Source organism: Hetaerina americana, unplaced genomic scaffold (genome assembly GCF_022747635.1).
Source record: "Hetaerina americana unplaced genomic scaffold, ioHetAmer1.1.p SCAF_5, whole genome shotgun sequence".
NCBI lineage: Eukaryota > Metazoa > Arthropoda > Insecta > Odonata > Calopterygidae > Hetaerina > Hetaerina americana.
The window spans coordinates 55,644,036-55,655,444 of NW_027287095.1; the positions used below are offsets into that span (position 1 = coordinate 55,644,036).

Consider the following 11,409-nt stretch of genomic DNA (forward strand, 5'->3'; position numbering starts at 1 on the left):
ATAGATGGAGGTACCAGCCAAGAGCCGCGTTAACTTTTGATTTGTGTAGAATTATATCTTAGGTTAGTTTTAGATTTTTTTCAAATAATTAATATGTATGAAGTATAATCTTGTAAATTGAAAAAATTAACTGTTTCTTCTAAAATAGGTTCAGAAAGCTGTTAAATGAGAAAAACTTTCGCTATCTAAAAAGGGTAGGTAATAAATATGTAATTGTCAAAAATTGTGTTATCGTTCAAAGCACTATATTCTACCCATAAAATCTACTTTCTAGAAGAGTGAGTCCGATTGGTTACAAGCTTGAAAAACGATTTATGTATGCCATCTATTCAATGTATACATTTGTCTCATAAGATTATTATCGTTAACGAGAATTGTATTACTCTCATATAGGTTTAATGGCAAGTCGAGACTATTATCGTAATTGGAGCTTGGATGAACGCTGCCGTGACGAGTTTTCTTTAGACGTAATCAAGACTTTAATTAATAAAGAAGGACGGCGGAAGAAATTTTTTTATCGGTCTCCTCAAGTAAATTGATTTCATTATGGTGTGACATCCTTAAGGTCGACAATTAAGAATGAAACATTGTAGTGTTATAAGAAAAACTTTACTTTTTCAGATCCGAGAGAGGCCACTGTTGTTATCATGGATTCAAAAAGTGTCTGAACAGCTGAACTTACAAAACACGACGTTTCATTTAGCTGTGTACGTCCTCGATATTTTCATGGATAATCATGATATTGCACCTTCGAAGCTTAAATTGTTGGGCATTGTTTGCTTACTGTTAGCAGGTTTGCATATAGCTTGTATGCAGTAGTTTGCTTTCTTCCTGGGCTTTGTCTTTGCCTACTTGTTGGTTTATCATAGCACGGGTTATATGTTATTTTTCGACTTGCAAGAACTGATTTTGTTTACTAACCCCTAAAGCTATTTTTTTATCACTTGATATCTCTCAAGGCATCTTTATATCATACTACTATTCGTGGTACGGTAAACTGGCGTTTAAATTGTACGCTATTCCTTAATGTTATTCGTGTATTTATCTTATTTTCTTGAATAATGAACCCGAAGCATGTAATTTTCAGCGCAGAAAGAATGGCATGGCATAGGAATGCTATAGTTGTTAATTCTCTGCATTGACCAAAGGTATTTGTTCGAGTCCCAGCTATAGAAATTGTCCTCGTCATTTGAACCCTGCTTTCTTGCCAGGCAAGTGGCACTTCAGATACTGTTTTATTTCTCTAACATTGGGCTTAAAATTGTGAATTTTTGCTACCTTTTTAGTAGTAGGTAAAACAATGTGCTGTATGTAGTAGCATGTGAACCGAATAGCAAAATGAAATGGAACATGGCACTATCTTAGTATGGGGACCTGTTGGTAAAACTTTCATTTTTTCCAATGGAATACATGAACTTGGAAATAAGTCTCTTTAGATGCATCGATGGACGCTTCCATCAATGTATCCGAAGGTCAAAAGGAGAGGTCTTCCTTCTTCTGTGGCATAAAGTTTGCAGTCAAAATCACAGTCATTAATCTAAGGTTTGGTTAATAGCCGAGGGTAGAGCTGACCTCTGTGATGTGCGCATTTGCCAGATTCTGGCACCAACCATATGACTACCTCTGCTGTCTTATATAATGAAAAACTCAATTCTATTAACACCCAATCATCAATGTTACAAATACCCTTAGATTTTTATTATATCATAATGCAACTTATAATCCTTTGGGGTTTAATTAAAGCCTGATTGAGCCATGCTGTCATTATAAACTTCTTGGGAACTTAATAATAAAGAAATTGTATGGAAATTTTTGGAAGTTACTAATACTAACTAGCATGGCAATGTTTTCCATAAATATCTTGTCGTGACAGCAATTGTAGCCATCTTGCTTAGCATTTCGAAGTTTAAATGTCAATTAAATAATTTTGCTTACCTGATGAAGATCTTCAGGGAGGTGTGGTCATCCGGTGTTTAGAGTGAGGGACTACTGACTGGAGGCCCAGCTTCAATTCTGTAATTGCCTCTGGACACCCTGAGCTACACCCAAGATGTGTAATTCTTTTTGGTAACAGATCTTTCTAAGAAACCATTGCAAGCCACATTCTAGCCCAAGGAATGGAACTGGCCCCTCTACCCTGATGTGTGAATTTCAAATGCCTAAGTGGCTAAATGCCCATGGTTTAGTATGGGGTTAGATTAAACCTTGTGTATCAAATTGACCTTTAGGTTCCTTACTGTGGTTGGTTGTGTTAAGATCTTCAGAAATGGTAGTATTTTCACAAGAGATGAAGGACCACCTCATTATTTTAGTCTTCCAATATTTTGGAATACATGATAATCGAAACAGTTTAAGGATAAACATATTTCCATGGAATTCTTGGAAACCTGTAACTCCAGTATCTTTGCCCACCCCCTCTGCTGTGGGTATAATAATTGGGAGCATGTATTGATAAGGTGAGCATGAAGAGAGTAAAGGAGCTGCACTTTTTCCAAGATTATTTTTCTCTCCAAAGGCACTTCAGTGTTGGATGGGATGCTCTCTGAACATTCCATTTGAAGGAAAGGGAGGAAGGATTGCATTTGTGAAGGAAAGGCATAGAAAGCATGGAAAAGATGGCATGCCTGAACTCTCTTCTCTACTTTTACTTTTAAGATTTGTTTGTACTGACCCAACAAAGTTTGTGAGATGTCAAATGAGCATTTTGTATGAAGTAACCCTCCATTTTCAATGGTGATTATTGTCTACATTGCACTGTTTGGCATTTTGATTAAATATTAAGATAGGTAGCCTGCTCTTACATGAAGAACAATAATGCAAATTCACTCACAGCTTCATGGAAATTTGACACTTGGCTAGCAGAGATTTTGTCTAGGTTGTCACTAAACTGGCTCAACAAGCATCCTTTATGGAATAAAAAATTAATTGTCTGATGACAGTTCATCTAAGCTCTTCACCTCGAATATCTCCTTCAGCTTCCTCAACCTGCACCACACATTCTAACTGTGGAATTTCAATGCTTGAGAATTATTTATTGTAAATTATCATTGGATTTTGCAGTGTGGTACAGGATATTTTTATCTTTGCAACAAATTTTGGGGGAGTAATGGAAAACTCTCTTGGAATAGAGGCAGCACCGAACAGTTTTTAGGACACCAGATATTCTTTATGCACAGTTTCTTGCTCTACAGTGCCATTTTGTATTCTTCCTCTGGGGAGTTTGGATCAGCATTTTGGATTGGTGTTAGTAGATGTCTGTAGGGCGTATCTGAAGCAAATACTTTTGATTTGTTAAGAGAGGTTTAGGTTTATGATCTTTTGAAGAACATGTGTATAAGGTTTATACCGATAGGCAATTGTTTGCAGTCCATCACCATGCCAGCTGTGCATCATATCTCTAGTCCTGCTTCCTTTTGAAATAAATTGGTTATCTACGGAACCAGGAAGGAAATTAAGGATCATGTTAAGGAATCAATCCATGTTAATTAGATCCAGATGTCATGTACTTGATCAAATGAAGAGACATTAGAAGGCAGGAAAGTATCCTGAGAAAGAAACTATTCATAGATATTGATTACATACTTTTTGAAAAGATTATCGAATAATTCATGTTAAATAGATTCAGCTTTCATGTTCTTGACCATATGAAGAGAAATTACAAGGTATGCTAAAAAGAAAGATCTCTGTTATGATTCCTCTAATCACCCTAGTACATGCTCCTCTATAGACGTTACATTTTCAATTGTTCCTGGCTCAACCTTGTGGAAATTCATTTTAATAAAATTAAGAACACAAAGTATCTTTCCACTGTCCTTTATTTGCGTACAACCGGTTTCAATGCTCAAACGTCATCATCAGGTACACTACATTTTCACTAGGTACTTAATGCTTTGATGTGAAGGTAATGATGACAATGATTGTGGTTTATTAAATATGCCTCCTCCATAACAGTAGGCTTAACTATTATATAATTGGTAGTCCATGGACCCAAGTATACTTAGAAATCCCCCTTTCTCCGCAAATATATTTCTTTGGGCAATTTAACACCGAAGTGACAATTGAGCGAACTTTCCTGGCTTCCGCTACGCTCCTGTTATGGTAGTGATCTCAACTTGTTAAGTTTTTCACTTAAAATAATATAATGAAACCTTTTATTTAGGTTTAAAATAATCCTTTAACTTCCATTATGACATAAACATGCAAATTGTTTTTTCTCACCATCTATCATTCCTTCAACATTTCCGTGGCAACTTCATCTGTCTCACAGTTACATGATCTTGCTGCTGAGGAGATTTCTTGATAGCAATGCCCCCTATTCCAATATAAATGGTAACTTGCCTGGTGGGCTGGTATTTAAAATTTAGTTAGATGAAAAAGCATAAGTTTAACATGAAAGAAATATCTAATTAGTCTTGAGCAGGGTTGAAATCAGGAGCTGGTTTTTTACGGTGAATTTGTTGCATGCATGTGAATGAGCCTATGTATAGTTTTCTTTGCAAACCAATGATACTTGGTAACGAAATAATTCAATCACAGTTAAATTTATGAGTTTAAATGTAGATACCTTGTATTCTCTCACTCTTAGAATTGTTAAAAGTGTGAAGGATTAATAATATATTTTTTCTTATTCTTACAGCAAAATTTGAGGAATTGGATTCAAATATACCTAAAATCTCAAGATTAAAGAAGGAAATGGATAGTGATGTAGAATCTACTGATTTTATCACTATGGAACTAGTAATTCTCAAATTTTTGAAGTGGCAATTGGCCATTCCAACAACTGCACATTTTATTGAAATATTTTCTGGTTACACTGTGCAGCCGAGTGATTTAGAGTGTTGTCGTGCAAACCACATTGATGTCATCAATGAAAAAATAATGTGCTCAATGAAAACTTTCAAGTTGGATGCATCAGGGATCATTCAAGAATTGATGGACATAACAGTGAAAGGTGTCTAGTCAAATTCATAATATTCCACTGTTTTTATTATTATAATTTTATTTATCTCTGTTTGTGCTCGCTCACACAACAAATGCGCAACACACAACAAATGCAGTTGCAGTACTTTCAATTAGTCTTTTCAGTGGTCATGAAGTTAAATGTATCATTAATTTTATAATTGGGCATTTAAATGCCTTCGTGATTGTAAATATCATTTACTCTATAATTGTCTAAAATAATTTAAAATATTGACATTTGCATGCATACCCACAAAATAATATGTACTTGTGCATTAAAGCCACAAAAGGTAATTAGCATAAGCATAATTGCTTATTCACCAAGGCACCTAGCAACAAATAGTATTGGTTTTGTAAGCCAAGAAGGAATGGGTTCAGACAATTTTATCAAAATTGTACTCATTTGTGTGTATACATCTACGCAAATTCCTTATTTTTGAATTGATACAATTCATTATTTTACCTTTTAATTTTTTTCTATGGACAGTATTAAAAAAATTGGGATATGTACAATACATGGTGGGAGAAATTGAATTTTTTTTCGTGGGCTAATAGCAGAAGTTTTTATTTTGAATATAGCTCAGATCTTTCTATGAAAAAATTTAGAAAGCAACGTATAAAATATAAACATTTGTTAGTCTTGTTTCACAATGATATTTAAAAACAATGTATACCATTATATTTTTGTAATAATCCCTGACCACATTCACAAGATGATATGTAATATTGGCATGGGTTAGTTAAAGTGTTTCTTTATTGGCATTTTTTTTCCTTCAGATACTTCGTATATAAAATTCCGTCCTTCAGTCATAGCTGCGTCTATTGTATGTCTGGCACGGAGTCAGCTAATGTTGGAACCACAGTGGACATCTCCTTTGCCCGAAATCACAGGGATGGATGAGACTGAGTTCTCACTTTGTCTCGCATGGCTAGTAAGGTGGGTTACTGTAATTTTTTATTGCCATCTTGCCCCTTTTAGATTACATTTAGAAAACCTCTTTATATTCCCAAGTGTTTCCCAATTTATAGGTCAAGTAGCTATTATGAATGAAAATTTCATACAAAGTTATTATATTTTGAGATAAAGTTAAAAATATTTCTTATAATTTAAATTTAGGATCAAGTTTTGGTAAGAGGAAATGATTGAAAAAGTATAGATTCTTATATGGGTTGTTTGCAAGTATCATTTGGATGATTAGAAGTTTCTCATTGTCAGGAGCCTGTTTCTCATAGTTAAAAGTGAATTTACAAGTCCTTGTAGTTCCATTAAACGGAATCTTCTAAGAATGATCAGTCTGTTCTGACACCTGTCAACCCTGCAATTAACAGTATTTGATTTAGAAAATGTAAAATTAGTTTTGTGAATGCTTTTATACAACTTGTAAATTTACTTTTAGTTTTGAGGAATAGGCTCCAGCTTGTTGATCAATTTGGTTGCCTTAGATAAAGTTCAGGAATAAATGGTGTGATCTTTTGTCAGAATGCAATGATTCTCAATGTAATAGAACAAAAGTGTTACCCACCAGGTTAACCTGGGCAATGAAGTGTATTTTATTTGAACTTGACTTAATTCTTTTTTTAAAATATATTATTTCACATTGATGATTGAACTGACAGTTAGCTCACATTAGGTCTGACTTATTTTAAATAATATTCCCTAAAGCTATGAAGTGTTTTTTACACCACCGTAAAAGGAAGAAAATATGGAGGGAGGGGAATATTAAGATTGGTGTGGTGATTTACAGGGAAAGTTAGTCCCTTGTCAGTGATCAGTTACAAATTTGAGAGAAGTTGACATTTACACAGAGGTTACCTGAATTTGTTTACAAGGAAATTAATCCTATTGTCTAGGACCGTATTGGGGAACTTTAAAATACACACTCAGTCACACTGGATTACCCAAAGTGGTTTACGGGGAAGTTTTTCCCTCACCAGGGGCCAGCTTTGGGCTACCTTAACCATTTATGTGTTAAATAGAAAAAGACTGAATAGGTTTGCATGGAAATTAATCCAGACCTCAAGGTTGAAGTGAATTGGATTGAGGAAACCCAAGTTTCCTAAATCTGATTCACTTTAACCTTGTGTTGCAGTGGTTTTTATCCTTCAGAGCACTGAAAAGGACCATCTTGTCAAAATATATGTATCTCCTTTTCTTACCTATGTATTGCCTTAATTTGTTCATATTATTTTGCCTTGCTCTTTTATTTTCTATTTGTTTCTTTCCTTTGACTTAAGGGCTCAATTCCCTACCATTTTCCATTTTGACAATGCCATGAGGCCATCTAGTGTTTTGTCCACATCATAGTCCCCAGTGTTGGTATTGCATTTTTTGTAATGTCTAAGAAAGCAACAGTCATTGTATGTTTTTGAGTGTGTGTATTATCCTTCTGACGTAGGTTCCTGGTGTCTAGATTAATTTCTTCACAAACCTGTTCAGTCCCTTTCTAGTTAACATATAAGTGGTTAAGGTAGCCCAGAGCTGGTCCTTGGCAAGGGAAAAACTTCTCCGTAAACCACTTGGGGGTAATCCAGTGATTCATTTTCTTGTAAACCAATGCAGGAAACCCCTGTGTAAATGTGAGCTTATTACTATTTTGAAATTTTGTCTGATGAATGGAAAAAAAATCACTTTCCCTGTAAATCACCACACCGATCTTACTATTCCACTCCTTCCTCATTTTCTTCCTTTTACAATGGTGTAAAAAACCCTTTACTGCGTAAGGAAATATTATTTAACATAGTCTTAAAAAGGACGCAAGAAGATCATTTTCTCCTTTCCACATTAGTTCTAGCAACTGAAAAATAAGTGACTGTCTGTAAATGAGAAGCATTGTCTTCATGCAATAATAATGTAATTTACAATGCAGAATAATATTAAAGAGTGGCATAAGAAACCACTTTCACAGGTGTGCTTAAAACACAGGTTAGGAACTGAATTTATGTGCCCCCCAATTGCACACTTAAGATGTAATGTCATGAGATGTTGCCTGGGCCACTCATTGCACCAAGCGGTGATATCACTAATAAGAGAGAGTATTAAATACACATTTCTCCCTTTCTTTGGAATATGCATTTTTTTCATTATGTTGAAGTACAGGTAATCTGTTGTATGTGATAATAACTTTCCAATTTTGTCGTTTCTGAAAACTGCAATGAACATTGTTGAATTTTTGCCATTTCAGAGAAAGTGATGCTAGGGAAGAAAATTCCATGAAGATAGATCAAGGTTATTACACTGGTGGTTCATCCTATAGTGCAGATCTCTCACCTGATACCGTTAAAAGCAGGAATCCTTGATATAGTCCCAAAAACAGTTTGTAAAACACAGGTGCTAAAGATTTTCTTTATAAGAGATTATTATTTTTATATTAAACGTATTGTTGTGGCTGTGCTTACAAATTTTTCATCTCAAAGAAATTATTTCTTTAAAATGAAAATAATTGCAATGAGCATTGCTTAGAGCATTTGTTGAATGTATGAGTATTATGAATTTGTTTCCATTCCTAATTATTATCACGAATATTATTTTTTTAGTACGTCTGCTGAAATAATCGTGTATTTCATATGGTTTCACAAGCTGTGATAAGTATTTCCTCATTGAACTAGGGTTGGTTTGGTGCAAATTTGCTGAATCCATTTCATTTTTGTTTGTGAAATGTTTAAGATGTAAGAACTCTCAGTGGATTTTGCATTATGTTGTTGGTATAAAGCTACCTGGTCAAATAGTACAAAAAAGAGGTAATTTGGTTAGCAATATCCAAAGCATATTATTATTTTACATATATGTAGTCTAAAGTGCTGCGTTTGAATATTTTCAAAGGAACTCACAATTTTTTCATGATTCAATCTCTGGTTATTAATGTTACTGAAAATCATTAAAAAGATGGTATTAATGATGTTTTCATTAAAAAAGTATTGTTTATTTAAGTGCAGAAAGAAAAGTTGTAATTCTATTTTTTTATGATTGTTTTACATTTTTATTTGTAATAAAATTTCATGAGTTTGTTATTGATATTCTTTAAATATAGTAATTGCTACTCATTCACATAAAAGTGACCCAGAGAATGATGAAAACTTGACACATCATCAGGTTCTCAGCTTAAGAAGACTTCTTAATTTATTTAAGGTTTGTTGGCCTTATGGGACAGGCATTAGTAGTCTAGTGGCTCAAGGGTTTGACTGATGATAAGAGGAAGGCCCCAAGTTCAAATCCTATGTGATGTCTTTGGGGAACCCCTCTTTACTAAAACTATACAAAAATCTTAAACTCCAAGTGGTGTGACTTTCTGGTCATTGTAACTTTACTCATCGGAAGCTAAATGTTAATGCATAAAAAGGAGCTAAGCCCCCAATATCCTCAAGTGAGTAAATGATTTCACATTCCCATGCTTAGTCCTGGTTGAGCTCTACCCTCACTGTTTGAAACCAACCTTTTGTATAATTACTTTTTTGTTGTTCGTTCAACCCTTAATGAGGTGGTGTGGTAGTCAAATTGGTAGCACATTTGTGTGTGGGAATGGAAAGGCCCCAGGTTCAACCTTGTAATCTAGGTGATGCTTCAGGACCTTCTCAGTTAAACCAATTCTGTGATATTCTGGGAAACAACAACTGGCCTTGGGATAGGAGTTCCACTCTTCCCAGGATGTGTGAATTTCTTACTCTGTAGGGGTTAGTACAGATTGGTGGGACTCAATACAATTCTAACCTATAATTTTGACTTGTGAGTTGAAGGGTGCAGGTTAAAATGAAATGATCGTTTCTCCAAATTGGTATAGTTTTTCATTTTCACTTACTAATTGGTGAGGATATTTATGATGAATATAACTCTGTCACCAGGTAAATGTATCTTTAAGTGTACACAGAAATGTGTACCATTGAAAGCATGTACCTGTAAGAGTGTGGCGACAACCAGGAGTAAGGACAGTGGTGGATCTATGGTGTGGGAAGAGTAGAACTTCCGCTGAAGCAAGCCGATTGTTAAGTGATTTTCAAAAACTAGGATATGCTTTTTTCTGTTTCATATGAATTAAAGTAGTTAAATTTTTTATAGTAGTTCTTGTACTCTATTATTTCAAGTGTAATTTAGTACTTTTTGCAGTTTCGAAATGCCACCCTATGAGTATTACCACTGACAAATTTTCAAAGGTCTTGCCCTGGAACTACACACTTCTGTATTTACTAAGTTAAGCCCTAAGCCCCATCTAATTTGACAGTTTGGGTTCTCAAAGCTATGCGTTAATTACCAATTTTTTGCATGTGCAAAATTCATTCATACAGTTTCTTGAAGTGACAATTAAATTGTACCAATTCCAGTATTTTCTGTTTTTAATAGTACATATACAGGGATGTGGTTTAAAAATATTTCATATTTATTCAATGCTTATAGTTATTTTTGAGGACTTGTGTATTGCTTGCAGCTTGGAGAATCATGCTCCATTTAAAATTGGATGTGATAGATTATTTTATTTTTCCATTAAGGTTGCTACTTTGTCATTTTATTTTATATTTATTTGTTATAATATTCTGTCAGTCAGACATGTGACATAAAACACGGTTACAAAGATATTCATAAAGTAGAATTAAAACACTGCACAAAAATACACTCTTCATTGAAATATTTTATTTGCAAATATGCCCTATTAATGATAAATATTTCTTTCTACCTGTAGGCTGGTCTCATGTATTTACGGGTTCATGAAATTATATTCTTTTGGGTGCAGCTCTTGGATGGTATACAAAACTAGTAGGTGTATTGATTAGTTTATATTTTTTAAATTCAAAAGGTTCATCTGAGCAAGAAATTATTTTTGTGGCATAGTTTGGCGTATTTTTAAGAGGGGCAATGGGAGAATGGGTTTGGGGTTCAAAAGAGATCTCAAGTGATACCCTAGGTTATATATTCCAAATTGATTAAAATCTTCAACGTTAAAACAAGTAAATCCAGGAAATGTTATTCCAGGAATAAGGTTAATGTAAAATCAGGAAAAGATCATTCAAAAAATAATCATATTTATAACAATTGTAAAAATGTAGGGAACTGATTTTCCTTCTCTAAGTTGTTGTGCTGCCCAAAAGTTAAGTAGTACCAACCAATTATCTTCCTCGATGGTGCTCTTAACTACTGTCTTTTTGTGTTAAGTTTGTATTTTAGTTCAGGAGGAGAGGTCTACATATTCTTGGTGCACGAGGGTAATTAGAACAGTTCTCAGAATGGAATAGAAATAAATGACTTACCTTGGTGAAACTTTTTTATTTTTCAATGTACTCTCCCTTTACTCTAATACAGTTTGTCCAGCTATGTTCCAATGTCTTGATTCGTATCAAAAATAAGATTCCTTCAGGCCTGCAAAATACCCTGCTTCGTAGTAGTAGTAGTATTTATGGGAGGCGACCGACAGCTGAGGTCATTTGCGCCATAGGGGATGGACAGGAAAGGATGAAGGGTGGAGA

General features: G+C 34.3%; 1 protein-coding gene across 1 annotated transcript; it reads left to right on the forward strand.

Moving 5' to 3' along the window:
- Positions 1–25: 25 nt before the first annotated feature.
- CycJ (Cyclin J) lies at positions 26–8,881 on the forward strand. Its single transcript, XM_071592479.1, has 7 exons — positions 26–62; positions 149–194; positions 394–530; positions 622–793; positions 4,637–4,951; positions 5,737–5,896; positions 8,142–8,881. The coding sequence occupies exons 3-7, from the start codon at positions 399–401 to the stop codon at positions 8,254–8,256; spliced, it is 894 nt and encodes a 297-aa protein (XP_071448580.1). The 5' UTR covers positions 26–62; positions 149–194; positions 394–398; the 3' UTR covers positions 8,257–8,881.
- The last annotated feature ends 2,528 nt before the right edge of the window (positions 8,882–11,409 follow it).